Source organism: Chironomus tepperi, unplaced genomic scaffold, assembly GCF_022539635.2.
Source record: "Chironomus tepperi strain 1889 unplaced genomic scaffold, CSIRO-AGI_Ctep_v1 contig_421, whole genome shotgun sequence".
Taxonomy (NCBI): Eukaryota; Metazoa; Arthropoda; class Insecta; order Diptera; family Chironomidae; genus Chironomus; species Chironomus tepperi.
Window position 1 is genome coordinate 155,812 of NW_027226543.1, and position 26,510 is coordinate 182,321.

A 26,510-nucleotide genomic window follows, 5' to 3' on the forward strand; every position below is an offset into this window, starting at 1 on the left:
ATTTGTGTCGCTCTTGAATTTGACAATCCCTAACATGTCACTCGGCAATAAAAATACATTCAAACAAAACTTGTTAAAAATCAATCAATTTTATGAAGATTTTTTTATCATATGCCAATTAGTCAAATGGTACCTTCCGGTACTCAATAAGAGGATTGCATCTGTACCTTTCATTTTACTCAATGAACAATCTGTAGCAGATTTTTTCACTGTTCACATACATATGATATAAAAATTGCAAATATATGCATAAAAAAATTAAAGAATGCAATTCTGTCACAAAATACCACAAAAGCCCTACAGTACGATTCACTATAATACTGTTTGGTTCAATTATTTTAATAAAAGAATATTGAATTGTGGTGGTTGGTCGAAAAAATAAAATGTTTTCATATCTCTGATGAACCTACGTTATTTTCATTAAACATTTCATTCATGGTACTTATATAAACTACTCATTTTGCTACTTATTTATGACCTTATCGTATTTTCATATATTCTATAAATAAATGCAGTAAATGCAAATGACACACCATTGTGTGACATATTGCAATATTTAAAATTCGTTCTTATAAATATTTAGATGCCATTTACATTAATCATATCATACAACTATCATATAGTACATGAACTTACAACATTTTAAATATTTATAACACATTTCTCATACAGCTGCTTCCTCCAGCTCTTCCAGGAACCCATTTGTATTGGGTTCGAATCGGTTTAATTAAATGGCCGATAGTTGTTCCACATCTGTCGTTGAGTGCATGAACCTTGCATCATAATTTGTAACAAATTTACTATCATATGAACTATTAAAGTTATAATCATTTTGAAAACTGCCACAACACATAAGTTTTGGCCACTGTCGTTTTAATAAAATTCTTTTAAATGCTTTTCGGAATTCCGTATTGAAGATTGAATAAATTATTGGATTAAATACCGAGTTTGAATAGCCAAGCCACGATAAAATTTTAAATGTCGTCTCACCGATGCAAGTTTTACAGAATGCAGCGACAATATTGACACAGAAAAATGGCATCCAGCATACTGTGACGAAGAAAATAGAAAAAAATGCAGAGAAATTAGTTACGATAAAAGTTGATGGAAAATATCTTCAGGCGCACATGGTGTGATTTAATTTGTATAAAAAGTTGAAGGAAAAATGTCGTGGTTATCATGCCGTATATATTATAATTTCAAGGAATATCATTTTCAATTTATACAGAGTTAAATTAAAGCAGTTTCAATATCGATGGAATATTTCAGCATGAACATTAGAATAACTGAATAATTACATATATTCGCTGCACAAATCAACACAAAGTACCATTTGCTTACCAAGAAAGACTCCCATTATAACACCAACAGTAACAGCTGCTTTCCTATCTGACGTATGATAGGCAGCTAATTGATGAGGCGATCTTTTGTTAAATTTCTTTTTACCTATACCACTAAAATGACTTCCATTTCCATGTCGACGATTGCATGGGACAACAATGCGGTGCTCCATTTCATCTGCAGTTGTACGAGTTACAGCTCGAATTGAGCGAACGTGTTTTTGTGCGTAGCAGTACAATCTAAATAAGAAATTAAAGTTAGATATTCATAACAAAATGGTTGAAGAAATATGATGGATATAAGGTTCCTTATCAATAAGCATTAATTAAATAGTTTTAAGATTATTTCAATTGAATTGAGTGGGGACCATTGTTAAATAAGATTAATTATAGAAATTGATAAGACCCAAATTAATTAGTTTCCGGATCTAACCACTCAATTCATTTTAATGGATCGTAGTAGTTTTGAGATAATAGACTTCGTTTGCCATTCAAATATTCAACACCATACAACATATGAAATCAAAAATGAAGTTCGAGCAAAAATGCTTTGAATCCTTTCAAACCAGACCAGACGTGTATTCCTCTCTATTTTTAAATTTTCTTTTCCGACACTGTCATTGCATAAATTGACATCAATCATATTTTCTACTATGACATACTGACAAAAACTATTAAGGCACGTTCCATTCCTTCAATATACTACTCATCTATATTGCAGATTAGACACGTCGGTAATTCAATCACACTGTCACTCTAACAAACATGGTCTCTTGCATTGCCAAGAGTTTTGATGAAAAATCTTGCGGAACGGCTGTTACTATTATTTGCATAAATGTTTATGTATTTACCAGGATATTTACTTAATATAAAAATCAAATTGCGTTAAAAAGTATGCCTTATATTTCTTGTAAATTAGTTATATTGATTTATAGGCCTGTCTATAGAAACACATATTCATTTTTTGATGAGTCCATCACATTGTAGTTTTTAATCAATGAACTTGTCATCTCCACAAAATTGTATGAGATTTTTATGAATTGTTAAGCTTGAATTGAATTAATTTCTGTTTTCTACAGCAAAAAACGATTTTTCAATTAGAAATGTAAGTCGACTAAAAAATATGAATGCACTGGTTTTATATGCTGTGTCAGAAATGAGGATTCTAAAAAAGTAAAAACTGGTCTAAACCTTTGTCACATAGTTCAATGCGGCGGACATACCAAAATTTGTACTATATCCATCATTTTATGAACTTTTATAGAATGTATGATGCAAATTTACCTGCAGTAAATTCCAACAAGAACAATACATGGAACATAAAAGCTGATACAGCTTGAAACTACAGCATACGTTGGCGTTAGATCTAGCGCGCACATAGGATACTCAATTCCATTTCGAATTTCAATGGCTAGTGGCTCATTCGGACGATGAAGACCTAATGATATTGGAACAAATGATAAGAAGGCCGCTAACATCCAAATTGCTGCTATTGTTACGATGGCTACACGTCGCGTCACCCATCTCGTATATCTATGATAAAAATATAAAAGAAAGACATCATAAACCTTAATATTTCAATTTTCATACGAGCGTATAGATAAGAGTCAGAAATACATTTTATTGCTTATAAATTGAAAATAATGTCTCTTTAATGCTGCTTTTATGATACATCGTAAAGAGGATGTATTGCGGATGTTGTCAATGCATGTATAGAATAAAATAAATTCATTGTTGGTAAATCAAATTTACATGTGTAAAAAAAATATATTATCTTAAAGGTTGTAGTTTAAAATTTAAAAGTTCTCCAACTTTGACATTATTGATGTGCAGTAAATCCTCTTAAATATGAACAAAATATGTATATAAGATTATTTTACCTAAGGGGATCTTTTATGTGTATATAACGATCCAATGAGATTGCACACAAATTTAAAATAGACGATGTTGAGCACATTACATCAAATGCTATCCATGTATCGCAAAATTCAGCACCAAAAATCCAATATCCTGTAAATTTTTCGAGGAAATGAAAAAGTTAGCATCAAAATATTTAATTTTAGCTTAGCCTTTAAAAATAAGTAATAAGAGTTAGGTTTACTATAATCTCACGTGTCACGTACCTAAAATATCATTCACACTTGCAAATGTCATCACTAAAATTGATACAAATAAATCTGCTATTGCTAATGAGGCCAGAAATAAATTTCCTATTCGACGAAGACTTCGTTCTGTTGCTATTGCTAAACATACTAATATATTTCCAGTTGCTGCTAGAAATATTAAAGTGGCAAGAAACGTTGCTGAAAAGAAATAAAGTTTTTTTTAAAGTTAAAGATCCTATGGCCATTTAAGTGATGTAGGAAATAATTGTCATTCGGAAGTCAAGCCAACTCTTTTTTCATTTTAAACCGCAAACCGGTCAGCCTCAAATTATGCAAAACTTTAGAATGACTAAAGGACAAATGCATCTGTATGGATGGTATAGTGGGAGTTTGTGGTCGAATCACATTTCAATAGAACAAAAGGAAAATGATGACAGATAAATTCTCGCTAGAGGAAAAATTCTCATTTTCATGGATTTTCATATGACAAAAGCTTGCAATCAAAGTTCCTTTTTTTTGAAACATTATTGTATGATGAGTATTGTAAATTAAAAGCACTTAATGCTCTTACTCTAACTAAAAATTTCTATCTCATATTTCTTGCTTAAGGATGTACATTCACATTCATCTATTAATTCTTCAGAGAAATTCTCGCTTTTTCGCATGAAACTCGTTTTTGGTAGTAAGCATGTGAAATTAGCAGATGCTTTTCACAATATTTTAAGAATAGAAATATTTTCCTTGAAGCTCAATAAAATCTAAATTAATGGCACGTGGTGTTCTCAAAATAAGGATTTTATATAAGAATATATGACTCCCCACGTACAACTTCCTCACATTCCATAATGACAATGTGAGGAGATAAAATAGAATTTACAATAAAATTGGATACAATACATCATATAAAAAAAGGCTTTTTTCTCTCTATCGATTGGATATATTAAAGTTGCTACATTTTCCAATTTATTTTGCATTAGTATGTTTTCTTAGGCAGCATACAGATGAACACATAAATTTGCCATAACCTTTTCATCTAGAAAATAAGCTACAGACGAGATGATGATTAGAATTAGAAAAATTCTTATTTTGACTTCAATATGTACATTATTAAGTAATTAATTAGTAAATATTATGAAAATGGGATGAGGTTAGGGGTGCGGCTTAATAATTGGAATTACTAATAATCACCCACATTACAATTGGTGTTAATATGATATTAAATACCGGATGATACCATATCAATTTACATAATTTTATGAATTTATTCATCATTAAATGCCCTCATTTTGAATTATTATCTGCAGACATTACAATGAACTTTAGTTTTATTGACTTTAAGATATTCTCATAAATTTTGTCAACATACAATGTTGTTTAATCTAAAATATCTTAAGGCTCTTCAATATATTCATATAAATTGCATGAGATTATTAATAACTGTAAATTCCTTTTATTGATAAGCTTTACTTCCATAAAATAGCAGCATTATATTCACAAAAGGATTTCTTGCCTTTTATTATTTAAATATTCACTTTATTGTTTTTCGTAATTCCTTTGTGAAATCAAGAATGCATCTTTATGCTTTACAGACACAAATAATCTTCCTTTGTGATCAATTGATGAATGAATCAAAAATTTCTGTCCTTATTTCAGCTATTGAACCATAAAATTTCTGTCTTTTGAATGATATCAAGTAATCCTTAAAAGACATTAAGTGAAGACTGACGTCATTGTTGTCTCTTACACCCACATTTTACCTTTTTAAGATAAAATTTTACAGAAATACTTTAAAGTCTTTCTTTAAATAGAATCCTGTACCTAGACATCCACACAAATCATCGACTTTTTGGCAATAAACTCCTAATATACAACCCTAATTTCCTCCTGTTATAATTCATCTTATAAATGGTGCATCATTTATATAAGTTGAATTTTATTTATTTTTAAACACAAAAACTTAATAAAATTTCATTAATATTGTCAAAATACTCAAATAAAATAAAGGTACAAATGAGCAAATTAGTCTACTTGTAAATTTGGTTAGAGGTATGAACCCTATAATTTAATTAAGATTTGCATTAAATTTTGATATTCGACCTTTTCAGAAAATTATCTGTATTTATGTAGCACTTTTGATTGTTTCATTAATTCAAGAGATAATCCTTGAATAATAGTCATTTAAATACAAAATGAAGATAGAACATTTAAATCCGGAGATATTACCGGTTCTTTAATTTGATAAGTATCTTCTGCTTTCATACCTTTTTGAGTATAAGAGTAAAAGTTGTAGGACGATGATGATGAGATATTTCGGAAACAATTTAATTTTTCAAGATTTGCTAGAGAATCTACATTAAAAAATGTATTTTAAAACTAAAAGGAACGGATTTTGAATGCTTATAAAAAATTATTAAATTTGGTTACTTATTTAGGTACATAAATTGCAATAAATCAACATCAAGATTTATTTTTCATTTTAGTTTTATCCGACAAGATCACAGCAGTATGCATGATGAATAATATCATATGACAAAACATTTGAATATAAAAGCTATCATAGTGATTCCCAGACAAATGTAAAATTTTGATGACACGAAAATCTTCAACGAGACATATATGTCATCCAAACGGATTGAAACCTTGAACCACACAGTTATAGTGACAGGATATTTTCCTTGTATTTCAGTAGTTGGCAACCTTTTTTATGCCAAGGCACAACTCAATCCTAGAGATTATTTTGTGACACACCATATCATTAGCTCAAAAATTGGAAGTTTAGCAAATGTTTTGAAATTTTTTCTAGTCAAATCAGACAACTTTTGAAAATTGTCTACTTCTATCGCGTACCCCGACACACAGGTTGACCACCACTGTTCTATTGTTTGAAAATATTCAGCATGATGGCTGAGCTGTTGATTGTATGGTTTTTGAAAGGTGGATTTCATGCATTTTGGAGTGGGTTGTAACCACAGTTTCTATGCTGTGATTTTTGATCTATTGTCCTGCATTTTTCATTAAAAACAAGAAGAATTTGAAGCAAAAAAAAAAATATAATGCAGACAGGTTTGTAACCATGGAAGTAAATTCTTGTTACGCTAAGTGTTTAAATATTTCCTATTGTATTCAGAATTCATCAGACTGCATTAGTCATAATTTAAAGATTCTGAAGTTGTAATAGTAAATACTAAGGTACAATCCCGTCAAGCATGATGGACAGGGATTTCGCTATTAATAAAAATGGAAGAGGATCATCAGAATGAATCTTAACGAGCAAAGAGATCGCTTTTAGGTACCGAATTCGTCCTTCTGTATTATGAAAGCATGCTCTTTGTCTGTTAGGTGGAATGACAGACAGAATGACAAGTCCTATTGATTATATTACTTCATAAGTTTTTCATAACACAAAGAACTTACCCGTCATTGCCATGATTACTTTCTCCATAACATTTGTTGTATTCTGATTTTGAGTAAACCAGGTGTTTGTGTTACTGCCATTGATACTGTTGATTGTGAATTCGTTACTATTTATATAATCCTGATTTTTATTTAGATAAACAAAAAAAGAAAACAGAAAGGAAAGATCAAAATAAAAATTTTGGTTGAGTCATATGAGCATGAATATTGAATAAATATTATTTCATATCGAAAAACAATAATATCGATTTAGATTAACATATGAGATTTATTTGAATATCAGATTGGATTGGAGGAAATAATCAATTCACAAGATGTTATTACCAAATCGTTATATCCTGATTATTGATTTCATATTTGTAAAATTGTGGTAATGATTCTGACAATTGTTTTGGCAACGAAAGCTACTTTGGATAAATATATTTGTTAAGTTAATAGAATATTGATCGAATTGTAGATAGCGTCACTATGTCCATGGAAATTATATACCTAAAAGTACATGCTTAAGCTTTTCGATTGAATGTTTTTCTGACAAATTTATTCGAAAAAAGGAAAGCCAAGTTTAATGAACGGTATCGAGTATTGAGCTTATCATTTATGGTTCAAGCAACCGCAAAGCAATATCCTCGTTTTATGCCACATTTCTCTAACAATTTCTAAAAGTACAATAATCTGAAATGATTTATTTTCGTCTTTATATACGGTGACATTTAGTCGTAAATCCTTTACAATATAATTCAATTTTAAATGATTTTTTGTGATTGACAGATATAAAATCTATGAAGAAAATGTTTAACATGACAATATTTTATGTGTATAATAAGCTGAAATCTCCTAAATCCATAAGAGGTCATTCACTTACTACAATACGTTTGCTATTTAGGAGGGGGTGGGGGGACCTAAATAAACGAAAATTTTTGGATGAACAATGTTTAACAAATGAGAATGGGGACGGACGATCAAAAATTGCTACAGTATTCTAAAAGAACTTTCATAGTGTAATAATCAAAGCAGATTTAATTAAATTATTTAATAAAACTGGATTATATGTTAACAAAACACCTGTACAAATAACAATGAAAAGAATGCAAGCAAAACTATCATGAAATTCTATGAAACCATCTAAGATAACCATAAAGTTTTATTACTTATTCTCATCATATAGATAAAGTTTATCTCAAATTTGAAAAAATGAACGAATGGAAGTAGAGAAGAAATATTTAAAAATTAAACTCAATTGTATGAAATTAATCCCGAGCGACACAAATGAAGAATTCTTCACCACGGAGCTTTAAAGGCTCCGCTAAACCTCTTTTATTAACACCAAATGGAAGCCGTTTCCGTTTGGAGCCATTTGTGTCGCTCGAGAACTCAAAACTCTGATCTTACAAAAGTACATTGTAACTACAAAGTTAATCCCAATCAAATCCCAATTTTTTTTGTCCATTCGATGTCTACATCTAGCGTATTTTTATCCAATCGGGAAAGTATTAAATAATTTCTAAATCCTTCTCGACATTTCCATTACGAAACATTTTTTACATTTTCTTTGCGCTTAGTGCTAAACTCTATGGAGAGTTTAGATGGATGAAGTAGTAAAATCCAATTACTGGATAGAATATAAAATTGTTTGAACTGCAAATCCTATGAATTGATGGAACAAAAAAAAATGGACAAAAGCTTCAATAGATGTCAAATTTATTTCAGTTTTTGATCCATTAAGCAATGAGCAAGCAGGCCAGTATAAAGTCTCAACATTCTTTTTAAATTATTGTCATTATGATTTGCTATATTTTGATTCTTAATTTATTAAATCCAAACTTTATTTCAAACTTTTCTATTATTTCTCTCATTCTTCTTATTTCCATCCGGGAACATTAAACAAGATTTTAACTTTTCAATGAATACAATTGAGACTCAAGAGAACAAAGAATAAGCCAAAAAAAGAGTCAAAAAGTTTAACTGGATAAAAAATCAAATAACCTTGTTGGCTCCTATTCAAATATTTATTTAACAAGGCAAAGTTTATTTGTTGGTCCTTGAGGAAAAAAATGTTCGTCTTCGTGGATAAAAATAAGCGAGAATTTTCTTTTCATCGACTTGGTCTTGTACATTTTAGCATGAATAATCTTATCACTTGCCAAAAATAGTTTATTTATTGTTTTTTGGGAATTCTGTGTGGGTTTTCAGCAATAAACGATTTTATGAATATGACCCCGAGTATATCTTCAATTTAATAACAAGATAGTACTTTATAGCAATCATCCCTTTAAATTACGTATTGGCAACTTTCATATAATAAAATAAGAATTGGCGGATTTGTATCTAAAATATATTAACAATGTTTAAATGCACAATCAAGCATGAATTTTCGAGAAAAGGAACAAACGAGATTTAACATTAATATTTATCCTTTCGAAAGAAATGAAAAACTCCATAAATATTTGCCCTTAACTATTTTCTAGAAAGTTTTTTGGCTATGCCTCTGAATTCATACATCAGCACGTAATACTATATGGTCCTTTACAATAGACAAAGATGTCAACAGCCAAAAGTCTTACTGAGAAAACTCAATAGCCAAAAGTCTTACTGAGAAAACTCAGCAAATGGTCCGTACAGATTTAAATTTCGATCAATAATCGAAAGGTTATTTCATTTTGTTCAAAATGTCATCTACATTTTCTTGCAATATTTTTGGTAAACATCATTTTGATAAAGGATGATACAGTTTTTCATTTATTGTATAGTCATCAATCTAACAACAAACTGAGAATTCTAGATTTTTTCGATAGAAACATCAATTTACTTTATTTCATTCAAACACGAGCGATACAAATGGAAAAGAGTCCGTCAAGAATTGTCTAATTTGTACCAAGTGGAAGCGTTCTCTATACTTAGAAGCATGTCCAGAAAAGAGTAGGAGAGTGGTTTACCCCCTTTTTCGGAACGAATCCCTTTTCATCTTTTGATCCAAATTCTTTAGTATTCTTGACAAAAATCTCAAACCCTCAACGCTGAATTTTTGAATTCCTTAAATGAAAATGTCTGGCTACTTCTATTTTTGCACCTCCATTTGGCAGCCGACCATGTGGATTCCATATGGACACTTTTCGATCTGTAAAGTGATAGCAACAAGTAGTCCTTTTGAACACATTTGATTGAGTTGAATTCTTCGTGATAAATCAACATCCACAACAACAAAAACGACGATTCAAAATAATCTATTCTTGTCTTCATTGGTTGAAAATTAATTACAATTAGTCATGATAACTTCCTAATGACACAGATTAATAATGTTGTTGCGATAATTAATAAAAGGAAGAATAGGAAAAGTTTTAATTACTTTCAAAAGATTCATGAGTAACCGCACACATTTGCTATGGTAAGCATTCTGCTTTTGTAATAGACATACAAGCTTATGTAAAAACCTTTTATAAATTAAAGACTTGAGACCCTTTTGAAACTTTCTATTAATTGTTGAAGTGCTTTATGAGTTTTGGTTTCGGTGTTTTCTCATTAAATGTCTGGAAAATTAAAGAGCATTGTGGAATTGGGTCAAACAGGAAATTTATAAATTGGCATTATAACAGCTTTACTAGGAAATATAAGAAATCTTAATTTCAGATTACAATGGGCTTTAGTCAAGCTTTAGTTTATCTTAGGGCATAACAAATGATATCATATTTACGAATATTTATCCGAACAGCACAACCAGTTTTCTAGGGCATCGCAACGTAGTCGTATTAACGGTACGACCCAAAGTTGTCATGACGAGTCACCATGACGGCTTATTTTCGATTCATTTTTACGGGAAAACTACGGTTCGTTGCATTGTGCTTCTCGGGCTAGACATTGTCATTTCATGGATTGAACATATTTTACTGACCTTTTATTTGAATTAACACACAAAGTAAGAATAAAGATCACTAAATTCTTCATTAATTCAAATTTGTAACACTTCTAATCCTTCAAAATAAGAAGTTTTTGCTTCAGGAAATTTCAAAACTTCAAAAGGGTAAATGGTTCTTCTTGTTTTCATTGTGAATAATAAGAACAATTCGGAATAATTCTTTTATGTTCTTTAATGTATTATTAAATTCTTACTATGGTTTGATTTATGAGTAGATCATGTACTACGCAGTACTACAATGAATTTTCAAGCTGTTCTATAAAATTACAAACTTTTGATAAATTTATGAACCATTAAACTTGAATTCTATCTTTCGATAAAGAAGTTAAACAAAGGAAATTTGACATTATTTACTGTATTGGAACGATATATCAAATTTTTACATCGAATATAATTTCATTTAGAATCAAGAATTTCTTCAGATATAGGTAACGGATTGATATTTAATCTTAAGACGCACATGTGTACATCATGAGATTTATCTACCGAATGTTACTAATGTAATATAAACGAATCTAATAAATGGCAAACATAAATATTTAAAGACACAGATACACTTGACAGCTTTGAAAATAATTTCTCAGTTGATCCTTTCGTCTATCTTTGTTTTGACCATTAAATATTTAGATAAAAAGGTTAATGATGGAGGGAAAAAATTAATCCATTATTAGCAGTTACAACTTCAAACCAGCATAAAAGTTATGCGTAGGTTTACATCTACACAAATTTTAAGAGAAAAAGTTTGTTATGATGATGGGATTTAGTGCGTGAATAATTACATTATTCGGTAAAATTGATTATATTATGTTAGTTGTAGAAAAACATTTCTTAAATTTTTAAGCTCATTAAGCAATTCATAAAAAGGGGTATAAATTAAGGGTATTGATTTCATCAAAAACTGTAAAATATTTCATTAAAAAATCAACAGCCATGCAGCCATTTTACATAAAGTAATAGTTAATTGCAACTAAAGATAATAAAGTTTCTTACTTGGGCAGCATTTGGGGCTTCAAACAAAGTCATCAAATCGTAATAAAATATTTTATATTATCCTTAACTAATTTGATTGACTTGGAAAATGATGATAATGTACTTTTTGGATACACACTTATCCTCTACACAACAAAAACATCTCTTGAGTGTTAAAAGCAACAAAAGAGCATTACCGAGTGTCATAAAAAATAGACTTAAATGTTTCAAAGTAAAGATAATAAACTTACAACCATTATACATTTAAAGAAATGATGATCGAAAATGAGAATAAAATTGTCAACTGTAAAATCTATAAATCTTGTTTGTTTGAGACAAGGTTGAAGGTTGTTTTTGAAAGCAAATTCATGTTATTACCTCCAAAAATACTGTTTATCGATTAAACGAAATTGAAATAATTTTTCGAAATTTTAATTCATTGACAAAATCTGTTTTTTGACCTTACTACCCCTCTGTAGCACAATTGGCATGAATTTAATTGAGATAATTTCATTAAAGCTTAACGTAATAAGAAAAAGGCTCGTTTCCTTATTAGATTTTACATAGTTTTTACGATACTCATGAGCAGCATTTACCATTTAATTTAATTAGCACAATTATTCTGAATTCACTTGTGGACCAGATTAAAGATCTACACAAATCGTCCTAAATATTTTTATAGACCATTTAATGATAGACAAATTAATCCGCTTGACTATTTTTAAGTCTTTTAAAACATTTATAAAAATTCAAAAAAATTAGTATTTTTCTTTACAGCAAAAGTTTTCTAAGGAGATTGATATTGGCATCTATATAAACAAACAAAAGAGAAAGCAATTATAAAAGTTTTTTAACAGAGCAAAAGCCTTTAAACCAATAAAGTAAACAGACAATGAAAAAACACAAAACGAACAAACTTTTGGTTTGAATGCTGACAAGTACTGGGACTAGAAATATCTACAATTTCTTGCCCATGGGAATCACAAAAAAGACAAAAGAAGTAGACACAGAAAAAGGATAACCGCAACAGTCAGAAAATTGGATTGAATGGCAAGTGGTGATATTCGAGATGAGACCAAAGAAAATTTTTGTGGACGGAAAAAGCTTCAATTTAAAGAACAATAAATTGAATTCTTTTTATTTCATTATGTAGAGTCGTCAGATAGGTGCCATTGGAAAAGCACCTAACTGTATCATGGTAGATTTTGTCTTAGTTTAGGCATTACCTATGGGAAGAAAAATAAATTTTTTGGCCAACACTGCCAACACTACCAACACTGCCAACACTGCCTAGATAAAATCGATAGTTCTTGCCATTGTCTAGGTACAGCCTGTAGTATGTATTACTTTGCCTAGGCAAACCTAGTGTAGATTTGAGTAGGTAACTAATATTTTTTGTAGAAATGAGGCAATACATAACTGTAATAAGTGAACAATCGCTAGCTGCAATTCGCAAACAATTTATTACCTTTTGAAAATTGGTTCAATAAATCACCATATTTACATATCACCTTTTTGGTATCAATTTAGCTTTACATAATCCTTTAAAATCTTTGTATGATGAAAATATTCCTTTTGTAATTTTTTATATGGATCAATGTACGTATCAGCTTATTGGCTTTATCAAATCCATTGATATTGAAAAGGAAACAAATTCGCATTAATGATAAATAAATATATATCCATATTTCATGCTTAATTCGTGCAAAATGACAAAAGAAAGGAATGCGAATGGAACATATTTCATGTCTTAATTTGATTCTATACATTGTTAATTTAAATTGTAAATATTATTTTTCTATTGAAAAAATAAGAAAATTTTATTAGGAAATCAAATAATTTTATGATCATGAAAAGCATATGCTAAATATGACAATTCATTAAAATTCTGGCTTCCGGCTATGAATTTTAATAAAGATGACAAAATTGAATAGAAACACAGCAAATGGAATAATAATTAAAATTGATGGAATTTAAAAATTAATGAAATTTTGCAACAATGAAAATTTCTTTCAGAAAAATCTTATATTTAATTCATAAAACAAAGCTCAATTCCAATTTAAGCCGCAATAACTCTTCTTCAGCATAAAATCTATAGACTGTAATCTTCTTCTTTTATGTTTTTTCCAATATTTTCTAAGCTCTTCACTTGCCATCAATTCTATGTTATAAGCTTTTCAAAGCTCACAAGTCTAACAACTACCAATGGTCAAACGATGTGGCTGAGAATAAAGAGAAATATGATGTTATGGTGAGAAGATATATATTTATCGAAATCCGATATTGAGGAAGTTTTCAAACTAACTTTGTCATTTTATCATCGTCCATCTGTACCATACTAAATTACAAAGAAAATTCTGCAACATTATTAGATTTTGTAAGAGCTAATTTACACATTATTACAGAAATATTCACAAAATCTGACTGTGCATATTTGTTTTTATTGTAATGGATATTTTTGGGCTTCTTGCTATGGTTAATAAAGCTTATGCCTAATTCAATTACAGATAATTTGCAACCCAATAAGATAGAAGAAATAACTTTTTTCAGAAATTTTATTTTTGTTTGCCGAAGACATTAGAATGTCAATGAGCTTTCCTTAGTTAATACTCAGAAGACTTATGATGATTAAAATGTCTTACATGAGAGTTGACCTTGTTTTCGATGACAAACGAATAAATACCGTGACCGTTGATCTGTTGTACAATTCATACCCGAACGAAACAAATGAAGAAGGCTTCGTCGTGGAGCGAATGGCTAAATTTTTTCAGGCACATGGATGACATACGTTGGATGACATTTCTTACTTACTTACTTACTGGAACCATGCTCCGACTCTTAACTTGGATTCTAGGTTGCTACAAAATGATTTTCATCTGAGTCTACTGCTGGCGGAATCACAAAGCTTGTACAAATTCTCAGTTTTGACAACTAACTGACATTCCTACCTTGAGGTGGTTTTTATTTGTTTCTATTTGCAGAGTCTTAAAAGCTCAGCGATGGAGCCTTCATCATTTGTGTCGCTCGGAACAAGGAAATTTTCTTAGAAGCTACAAATCATGAGGAGGAATCATAGGGGGTTTTCACAATTTTTCAATGTTTTATTATTTATGATTCTCTTATTTCATAAATATTATATTTAAAAAGTTATCATAACATGGGATACGGTCAACCATTATTTTACAAACAAACCGATCAGAAAATATGCCATCAAGTATTGTCTCTAGAGTTATTTCAATAAAGTTTAAGGAATTTTTCCTCTCAATTCGAAACTTTTCTCAAAAAATTGTTAAGAATTTGAAAGAAATGACGAATGTTTGCAAGAAATGTCTATAAAATATAAAACTCAATAATCAATCTAAGCTCCCTAATCTAACCAGCAAATTATGATATCATCCTCAATATAGGCGAATAAAATATTTTGTTACAACAGGCTTTAACAAAGCTCTTCATTTGAATTTTAAATGTAAAATATGAAATTCAATTTTACAATATTTGCGGTAATACTTTTGGTGCTTCTTTCATGAAAATATTTCAAGAAGAACTAAATTCATATTTTGTGTGCGAATTGTATTCTCATTTTATAACACGAAGAAGGAACAGAATTTCATAAAACTTTTCAATCATCACCGCAAACCACATGCACTTAAACCCCAATTTTACTTTTGTTTACAAACCAAATCGTTTGGAATAGCGAGCAGCATATCAAAATTTATTTATTTAGAGCATATTTTTTACGGTTGTCGGAATACATTTAAGGATATCCATAGAGCAATTCAAACATTCAACATAACAGCAAAAGCTTTTGTGTACATTCGCATCAAAATATCGTGATTGAGTATTGTTTTTTGAAGATGTACATCGGATTTGCTTGCTGATTCAACAAATTGTTGGCCGATTTGTTCATATTTTATATGTTACATGCATAAGTGATTTAGCAAATTTTTAAAATAATCTATAAAATATTATTAAAATAACATCAGGATTTATAGCAACAATATTTACACGTTCTACAAGGTATTAACAAATTTCATGGAAAAATGATTTTCTCATTATCTGGTAAATTTGAAATTAATTAACATGGTAAAGCTTCTCATGAATGTGTTAATGTGATAATCAACATATGTTGTTCGTTATAATTTATGTAATTTTTTTTTCATCATATAAATCATTAGGGAGCACGTCAATCCAATGCCACGTGAACATTTTTGATAAAACAGTCTTTATTTTGATTTAATAGCATTTTTATGATTATTAAATTTCATTTTACATATCCAAAATTCTATTGAGAAGTAAGCCACCACGGAAAAAGCATAAAAGCTACTGTATTAAATTTTAATTGCTTCTCGTATCTTCAAAATGAACAATAAGTTTCTAGAATATGTACTTTAAATTGCATCCATGTAGTCATGAAATTTTATAATCAAATTTCTAATTGGTATGTATGTAAGCCATACCTATAGTAAGTTTCAATTCATATTCTTAGGGAATTTCCTATTCATTTAAAATTGTGCAAAACTTCTGCAAAACTTAATACTAATAACAGTTTTTAATATTCATTTACCAATTTTAATTGGAGAAATTTTTTAGTAGTTTTCGAATCGACTATTATTGAAATGAGAAGAGACTACACAAAAACTATAGCAACGTTATAAGTAGTACAGGAGCTTACTATTTGAATTTAAAAATAACTTATTTCTTGATGAGAGAACCCAAGCCCGACACTTGAAAAAGGAAGTTCCAAAAACGGATTCCGAGTGGAACTCGAACTCCCATCCAACTCTCATCCTATAATTTCCGGTGACATACTCTTGCCACTGAGCTATCGGGAGTTATTCGACTATACGACAAAGTACCAATTATGCATTTTATGTACCCCTATTACTACTGCACTCTCAATAATAACCATTGAAAGGCCATTCCTGGAACCCAATTCCAACAGGCATCCATATGACCGACATTTATCGTCCATATCCATGGCAAAGCCTTTTCCATTTGTGTCGCCTGGGAAGTAATATCTGCCTTTTTGCAGTAATTACTTGTAGGTTAAAATAAATTAAATTCACTTATTGCTGATTTATGGTAAAAATGCATATAAAATGTAGGTTTAATATGAAAAATACATCAGTAATAAATGAAAATTAATGAACCAATTTGGCAAAAAGAGAATTTTTCATAAATAACAATTCCAAAAATGTTCAATCGAATAAATCGTATATGATGGATGTAAATGATAGGGAAAAAATCAATAAAATTATCATTGGTAAGCTTTAATATGATTATTAAATTTTCATAACCTTAATTACCAATATCATGTCTGTCTGATAAATGGGCTTGAAAATGTCATCAATTTTGAAAAAGCTTTTGACCAAAAATGTGTTTTTTATGTTACAGTCTATCATCAATCATTTGACATAATTTGGACCATGTAGATGCTTGTTTGATATTTTATGTTGAGTAACTTTTGACTACCTATGAAATTCATACTTTTGAGTATGAATCAAAAAGAGAAGAATTTTGTTCAATAAATTCAAATTGCACATCTCACAGATACTTATAGGAATGTATAAACCAAATCAGATAAATCCTTCAAAACCCCAAAGAGATTCAAGCCTAGCTTCAATGCAAAAGAATACAAATGAGAAAATCACTGTTCAAATTATTCACATGCAAATACCAACAAATAGGTATAATAAGCTCAGCTAAATTATGCGCTTAAAAAATATAATGAGATAAGGAAAATGCATGAGATTTCTGAAAAATCGCAATATATTGTGTAACGTCGGGAAAAAGTTAGAAAATATGTGTCGCATATTTTATACGCAGATTATGCAAATCGAAAAGAACTGTTCCTTTTCATTCTTTCCCTCTTTTGCGCTTCAAATTGCTTATCCTAAAACTTTCCGCCTTTTTTTTTTATTCCTCAAGAATCGTATTGTATTATTTTATATGAGCTAATTTGCGTTGGAAATGAAAAATACAAAATATGCGAATTAATTATTTTTACTTCTCTTTTGATGTCTTTCTCCCTTTGAATTCAGCATTTACATCTTTGAACATTTTTCCTCCTTTTGTTTCTCATGAAAAAGTTACAGCAAATTTCTTTTTATTTCCTTTTTTTGCATTGTATTAAATGAAGCATGCGAACAGATTCTTTAGCATGTTTACTTGACTGCCGTCATTTGAATGTCAAGCCGCTATTTGTCTTGAGTTGACTACCTTGTAACCCGAGCGACACAGCTCCATCACGGAGCTTTTTGGCAATCATATGGACGTCAAACGTAGACGGCTTCCATTTGATATTAACAAAAGAAGTTTAACCCGTGGACGCCCAAAGAACTCTTGGAAGGAAACTGTCGATAGAGATAGTATTGCACTTGGTATCGGAAATTGGCAAGTGGAAGCCAGCGATAGAGCCAGCTTCAGGCGACTCCTGTGGGAGGTCATGAATCACAATTGATCTGTACGACCAGCGAAGTAAGTAAGTAAGTAAAAGAAGTTTAGCAGAGCCTTCAAAGTTCCATGGCAGAGCCTTCTTCATTTGTGTCGCTCAGGTAATTGTTCTAAAGTTGCAAATTAATTTGATGCATTTTAACCCACCAAAACACCGATAAAAGTTAAAACCAGAAACCTTCCATCACTCAACTTTCTCTACAAACGCTGAACTCATTTTATTATCATCATTATAATTAATTGTAAATAAATTGGATTAATTTACTGTTTTTAAGCAGCCTATAAATTTCATCTGTTTCTTTTTCTAAAGCTCCATTAATTTTATGTGTTATTTCTCTGCTTAATTGAGCAATCATTTATTTCGTACCACCTTTCCTTTAGTCAAATAATCACTCAAACGCAAATTGCATGAAAAAGAGCTTTTCATCTGAGTTTACTTTATGGATCATAAACTCGTGATTTCTCTTCTTTCCCCTAATATTACCTTTCAATTGAAAAGGTGTAAAATTTAAAGCCGATACTGTAATTTCACAAGGTATCAACAAATAGGGTTGAATGCACTAGATTTGAATAACAGTAAATAGAACATGTATCCAAAAAATTTGAACTAAACTTTATATGAAAATGCGCAATTGGTATTTGATTACACACTCAACCTTCACAGCAACTTGCATAATTTTCTTAAATATCACGAGATTAAAACTTTATGTTTTCCATCTCTAGAGATAAGAGACTGATTCTTTCCTTCAATATTAGAAGCTAAGTTTCTTTCTGCTAGACATCAAGCACCGAGTGTTGTATTAAGAGTTAAGATGACATAATATAAAAATAGAATGACATAAAATGTGCAGAATTTGCAAAGTAAAACTTTTCGCAGCGTTAAATAATAGATAAACTTTTAGATTCTAAATTGAAAGAAATTATCTAGAAAAAGATGAGAAAATTACGTTGTTGACTAAAGGAAGGAGAATTAAAAACCGTGAAACAAACAGGAACTTATTAGATCACTCAATATCAATGCATTTTATAATTCAAAAGCATTAAAAGTTTTAATTACTTTTTCAACGCTAATTATTAATAAATAAATTTTTATATCAGACAGGTAAAGCCAACATTAGAAAGACAACATAATAAAGCTTCCTCATTCTGTGAGAAAATTCGTTAGAACTTGACAGCTGCCACTGTTGAACTAGTTATTTGTTTTATAAAACTTTTTTATAAATTTATTTCAAAAAAGTTTCTCTTCAATCGTACATCCCGGATAACTTATTTTTAAAACTTTTTAGTCACATTATTTTGAACATGATTTGAGCTTTTGTGGTTTGCCAATTGAGACTTGATGATGCTGGTTGAAAATAGAAAGAGTTTTGATTGAGGACAGGAGGAAAATTTTCAAAGGTTGCATAGAATTAAGGAAGTGCTTCTCAAGCTATACTTCGCAAATCAACAGTGTGATGACAAAGGGAACGTTCGGAAATTACGTAACGCTAAAAATGGCATTTTTGGAACCTCTGCCTTCACCGTCACGTTTTGTTGCAAAATCATGAGCCGAAAGTTGTTTCCCGTAATAAAATTTTAACCCCCTGTCTCCCACCTTCTACTGATGACCACTTCCATAGATTATCACTTTCCACTAGTTGGAACTTGCCACAAGTTGTCTCCTTCCGGTAGTTAACACACCTAATTAACACTAAATAAATGTTTGAATAACACTAACTGAGAAAATCATAATAAATTTTCACTTGAGGATATACACATTTAAATCAAAAAGTCTATCTCTGACCATAAAAGCAAGCCTAACAAACTTATGTAAAGTAAATCTCTGAGTTAGTCTATAAACACAAGTAAACAAAGTAAAGAAGATATTGCCTTAACTCAATTAATTTATGTGTAAATATTTAAAAGGATCTTTACAGTAACACATCTGTGCATGTTATAAGTAAATTAAATATTTTCCCAAGTGAGTCATAAGTCAATCCTTTTCATTCATGACCTGGTTTAACAGACATGAAAATATCTGATTTGTTAGTGCTGTAGAACGCAAAATAATAAATTACAAAAAATTGCTTCTATTTTCACTTTCTTCTACGCTAAATAATCGATTTTCGTAACGTTGCGCAAAAATTATTATTTATTTTGCTATAGATATACAAATTACAGATTACCATATATCCATCCCTTCGTTTATTTAGCATATAAAATATGTCAAATTTGCAAGAATCGAAAAGGAAGCTGACAGTTTTACTAGGCAGAAAAAGTTGACAAAATACGAAAAATGTCAATTCTTTGAAAACTGTTGCTGTCACTTCCTAAATAAATTGAGGCAATGAAATTTTCTTGTCAGTAACATGTGGTGATTTTCAACCCTGCGTATTCAAATGTTTACAAAATTTCTTTCAACCATATTCAATATAAATCACATCAATCAATTTCACTTTTTATTCAGCTTTTTGTGAATAATTCTTGAGAATGTTTGAAATGCAAAAACATGTTTGCATTTCGTGTTACATAAAAAAACAATTTAAGCTATAAAGAGCGTGAACAAAACAACAAGAACGCAGTCAGATTTCAGTCAATAATTTCAGTGAATTTACTTTAGTAGAAGCAGTTTAAAATTGAAGCTGTTTTTACATAAATATGATTTTTTTAAATATTCGATTCCTTTTGTCGTACATCACAACAATTCTTAAAGTCATGCTTGAATTTGAGATCAAAAAATGTTTAATATGGCTATTGATTCATGCATTCCATATAAAAATATAATCAATAAATGTTTACAAAAAAAGAATCCTCTGAGAAAAGGATGTTCGCATATTAACAATTTATGTAATCAGCAACAACAATGCTATACAAAATAACCTCGATAAATTGAAAATCATTGATGTAAAAGTTCACGTAAAACGATTAATCATGCTGAAGTATTTCTTGAAAAGGAACAAAAAAATTGCACATTGATCATTGTCGATATTATTGTTTTTTACTTTCATATTAAAACGTCTGCAATTTAGGTATAGCTATGGTATTGTTGCTATTATACAGGGGATAGAGCTCGAATTCAACTCGAATTTTGTATGGAAAAGTCGACTTGAGTGGACTCGATCCCATATGACATGAGGATACTCAGGGGACCTTTAAAAATGTAGGAGCGATACGAATTAAAGTGAATAAGCTTCAATCGGCTGGACATGTTATAAGAAGACTTTTAAAAGCACCATTAAATCATGTCCTCAAGTCTGACTTTGTAGATGACAAATGATCACGAGTATGGTTTAAGAATTCATGGAAGGAAGCTTTTGATAGAGACAATATTGCATTTGGTATTTGAAATTGGCAAGTGTTAGCCAGTGATTAGTTTCAGACGAAAAATGATAGAAGTCATGGATCAAAATTGATCTGTACGGAAGTAAATTAACAAGTAAGTAAGTATTAAGGGGAAGATGTGAAGGATTTGTGGGTCAGAACACTCTCCTTTTTGGAAAAAATTCTTCAAGATTTTCCCCTCTTTACCCCTGGTATACCTAATAAAATAAACAAAATTTGCAAATATTCAAATAAAATTTTTGATTTTTGAAATGCTAACTCAAAATCACAGCAGAATCATTTAGGAAGATAATTGTACTTTAACAAAGCAATGTGACAGATTTATGAAGGTACGAAAAGATATAAAAATTGACATTTATTGTAAAGAAGTTCAATTAAGAGAATAAACCATTCCATTGAGGATCATACTAAAGAATTTGAGCTCACAAAAGGGATACTTCAATAAACTATAAGAAAGGTGGAATAAGAAAATCAAAAAGGCAACGGAAGTAATTTATGACGGTTCAGAAAATTTCTATTTCCCGTTTTGCCTTTCGTTCCTACTCATTTATTTCATACCATCATTGATTTACTTATTTATCAAATCATTATCATCAATTACATCATGAAATCATCATCATCATGACTATTAGTTTGTTTCCTATCATTTGTTCTCTACTCACCCTTGTTATACTATCAATATCACTCAGCTCCATTCTACTTGTTCCTTCTCTCACTTTTTTTATTATTATAAATTTTTTTCTCACTATGCTTTCACTGTGGCTTCTTCTTTTTTACACCTTTTGGCTAAATTCTTCTCACGCTTCACAACTTGGTTTTTTTTTCAGATCGATAAAATATTTTTTCAAGAACGTGAAACTTTTTTATGTCATAAACATACTTTTAGAAAACTTTGCCACATAGACGTTATGCCTTAAAAATTTTAAATGGTTTTATAGAGACCTCAAATATTTGTCTACACTTAAAAGCTCAACGGAAAAGTTTTGGAGCATTTTTTTACTTCTAAAAATTATTACACTCGTTGCCTCCTGTGTTTTTTTTTCAATGTTAATGATTAATGGTTACGTTAAAGATTCGTATCACATCACATCACATCACATACACACAGTAATATTCCTTTTTTCCTTTATCCTTCCTCAAAATGAAAAGCATTTGAAGACCAAGAAGCGTGACTTGATGAAATTTTGTTTTTATGGTAACATCCTTTGACAAAAAAAAATTTAACGTCTATGCTATTTTTGGATCTTGCATGAGGTTTTACAATTTTGAGCTTCGGTAATTTCGTACGATTCACTTTTGTTTAATGATGTCTTTGAATTTTCAACATTCTGTGTAAAATTAAATTCTTATTTTTGTAGATTGATGTTCTTTTTGCAATGTTTTCATTAAAGATAATTCCTGTGGGTTGCAGTTGTCTGTAACAGAAATAACTTACTTATGTTTTTATTCGGATATTTGAAAATGCTGAACATAACAAATTTCCGTTTGAATAAAAAGCATTAGAAAGCACATTTGATGAACAATTTGAGCGCATTCGAAGAATCAAAAGATAATTTGATGATTGGATGGATATAACCCCGAGTAACACAAATTAAGAAGGTGACTCTGACTTGGAGCATTTAAGGCTCTTTTATTAATCTTTATAAACCTCTTTTATTAACACCAAATGGAAGCCGCCTCCTTCGAAGCGGACCAAATGAAGAAAGCTCAGCTAGGAAGCTTTTGAGGCTTTTAAAGCTCTTTTATTTCGTCTTTACATGGAGACGGCTTTCATTTAACATTCAAAATTGAAGTTGACAGTCAAAAAAGTGGTCGTTGACTTATTACTTACTTATTCTGTAACGCTCTTAAGGAGGAGTATGAGGTCAAGATTTTGTTGTGCCTTAAACAATCCAAAAAATTTTGTTACGTAATAAGTGAATAGACCCTAACGAGAACTATCATAAATTCTTATTTGATTGACATATTTGGCGATAGCTGTCATTTATGTCAATTATACCAATTAAATGAAATTGAAAATATTAATACGGCCAAAAAAAGAAACAACAATTTTTTCAGTGTAATACCAAAAATAAGTATATGTAGCATTTAAAATGGCTATACTGAGCTATTTGTAGCATGAGATATGTGTGTGGTCTTCAAATATGTAGAATATTCATCCGATAAATGTTATTTCATAAATTTCATAACAGAACTTAGCTGTTTCGTTGTAAGTTAATCAATAGCCAGATAGCATATCTGCTTCATATGTGAATATCATCTGCATTTTGCTGACATTTCAATATGATTTTGTTATCATAGGAATAATTGAATTATGAAAATCTGGCAGATTTTAGCATTTTGCAAAACTTTACGAGTGCAGAATAAAATGCCACAACTTACAGATCGTTTATAACATCTATTTTATTCAAGGATAAGGCACTAAAAATCATGACTTTCTCATTTTTATCCAAATTGAATACTTTGTAAAAATCATGATTTCATTATGAATCGTAAATTTTTTACATGAAAAAATTCTCTAAAAATCATAAAAAATCACAATTTTTACGATAGTGTCTGTTCCTGGAACTTATATGAATATGTTTGCAAAAACAAATTTGCTGAGATTCGCATTGAGAACAATATGATAAATATGATTGGAATGCTTAAAAATGAACAACCCAGAGGTTCAGAATGGAATTTGGGATTCTGATGAATGATGACCCTTATTTAAAAATAAAGTTGTCGGACAGTTAAAGGCGTAGCTTTATTCAGACACAATATTATTAAAGTAATATGCATTAATCTGATGAAAATGTTTTTTAAAGAAAATAAAGTTTTGCAAGTTTTTCTGTTCACGCTGCTATTACGATAAGTACTAAGATGTTTTACAAACTTGATTCATCAATTTCAATCCTTGGCTTGAAAGTTTCTCTGCTTTACTTATTTTTCCAACATTTCCCGATCTGCACATATGGAAATTTTGCCAGAATGTAGCTAAATTGTCAGTATTGTTAGGACCAGAGCTAGAATTCTATTTGAATTTTGTGTGGAGTTGAATTGACATGAACTGACATTAGTTGACTTTCCCATACAACATTCAAGTTGACTCCGAGCTCTGCTAAGAACCAAATGTCAAATTTGATGTTTTCGACAATTGACTGCTATTGGTTCTACTTAGAATCATCGAAATAGTTGCAACATTTCAAAATGTGCCGATCGGATATAACTCTACTAATAACAAGTGTAAGCTTTCATTTTAAAAATCACACGAAAACTCTTCACATTCATAGAACATAAAACTATCCTCCTTTGTCACAACATAAAAAAGCAACATATCTTCTTTCACTATAAGCTGCAATTTTATCCTCTTGTATCTCCTCATTTATTATTTTTTTCACTCCCTCTATTTGCTTTTGTTTTCACATCACACTTAGCCACAAGTAGCTTCGTTTCAAATTTTTTTTTCCGCTACTTCTTTTATTATTCTTTTCATATAAAGCTTTTTTGAGATAAGTAGAAAAGGTACGAAAATCACTTTTTCTTTTAATTTTGCTAAACTTGTCGTTGTAACTTCATTTTGACTGCAGACGGAGAATTGATGAACTCAGTAAATATTTTCTGATGAACACACAATTTGATGGATTAATGGGGTGTAATGAAGATATAATGAGTTAAGAAATAGTTGGATGGAGCAATGACTTGATTCAGTGGTTCATCATAAATCCACAGAGATGTAAAACAAGCACAAATTGGTTAAATTCGGCACTAGGGTGGATTTTCGATGGATTAACCAATTAGTCCTATCCAGGAAATACTTGACAATTTTTATATGAATTTTTTGAATTATTTTGAACATTTTAGACACATACAAAACCTTAATCACATCCTCAAAATACCAAAAAACTCAAAAAATGCGCTCAAGCTTTCATCTGTAGATTTTCTAACTTGTTCTTTATTTATAACCATCACATTGTGAAAATAGATAGTATGAAAATGAATTCCTTTCTTACTCCTTATTTACTTGTCAATTCCCTTATCATTTAGCACTCGAAACTTATAGCACAATAAATATGTTTGGTTTATGTCTGCTTTTCTCAAGTATACAGTTCTAGTATCATTCACACTTATAGCGTGTGTAATGAGAAAATGAACATGCATTAAGAATTTATATAACACATTATTTTTGTTCACTATCATTGATTGATTCTGAGGATTGAATAATCATTTTAATTTGGATCCAGACATTTTCTTGGGATTATTTTATTGATTTTGAATTATTATTTTAATTAATTATGTCACTTTTATAATTTTTGTATCCTTTTTTTAATTCAGGAATTAATTAAAATGAGCCAAAGATTCACAAAATTCACTTTTAATATCCGTGAGATTCGCACACCGTTCGGCTATTTAATAGCTGATGCTGCTTGTTATTAAAATTGCTTGCTACTTCTTTTGGTGTGTTTATTATTCTAGACGATGATCCAAAAAGTTTTACTGTGTGACTGTAATTTCATTTTTGTGTTACTGTTTCATGTCATTACATCCAGGCTCTCTTGTCACATCCTTTCCCAATTCTCTGCATGGAAATGTGTCATCTTGTGCATTTTCCAGCTATGTTGATACACACTGAGTATGCGCATTAAAACTGTTATAACAGCAACTTGTAGCATTTTCAATAATGTTCTTCGTTATCTGCTGATTAAACAGCTGGGCACATTGTATGTTCGTAACATTGAAATTTTTTTATATATTTTCCAGAATGACAAGAACGTGAGACGATCGTTTATATGCGTTTGCAACAAGTTCAACCTTCTTTCTATCTGCTATGTTGCTGCTCAATGTAAACTCGCTTTGCTCTTTTATGAGCGCTCATGTAAACATTCTTTGACATTTTCTTTTTACTCTATCGCATCGCATGTTGAATGTGTATACAAAACGAGAGCGCAGAGTCCTGCATGAAGTTTATTTTTAGATCCTTTTTTACTTACCTACCTTCCTCATTTTTGTTTTTCATCT

General features: G+C 30.1%; 1 protein-coding gene across 1 annotated transcript; it reads right to left on the reverse strand.

Annotated features, from left to right (window-relative positions):
* On the reverse strand, positions 1-25,726 carry LOC139097385 (dopamine receptor 1-like). The gene is made up of 8 exons (XM_070649199.1): positions 25,505-25,726; positions 22,175-22,927; positions 6,860-6,980; positions 3,464-3,643; positions 3,221-3,350; positions 2,625-2,873; positions 1,342-1,580; positions 1-1,050 (listed from the first exon to the last, which is right to left on the reverse strand). Exons 2-8 carry the CDS (start codon positions 22,205-22,207, stop codon positions 728-730), a joined length of 1,275 nt encoding a protein of 424 aa, XP_070505300.1. The 5' UTR covers positions 22,208-22,927; positions 25,505-25,726; the 3' UTR covers positions 1-727.
* Between the last annotated feature and the right edge of the window lie 784 nt (positions 25,727-26,510).

Coding starts and splice junctions, on each gene's coding strand:
- LOC139097385 (XM_070649199.1), bottom strand. CDS start 22,207: ATGGAGCTGAGTGATATTGATAGTATAACAAGG. Junction 6,981..22,174: donor ATATTGATAGTATAACAAGG/GTGAGTAGAGAA, acceptor AATAAAAATCAG/GATTATATAAATAGTAACGA. Junction 3,351..3,463: donor AAGTGTGAATGATATTTTAG/GTACGTGACACG, acceptor AAAAATTTACAG/GATATTGGATTTTTGGTGCT.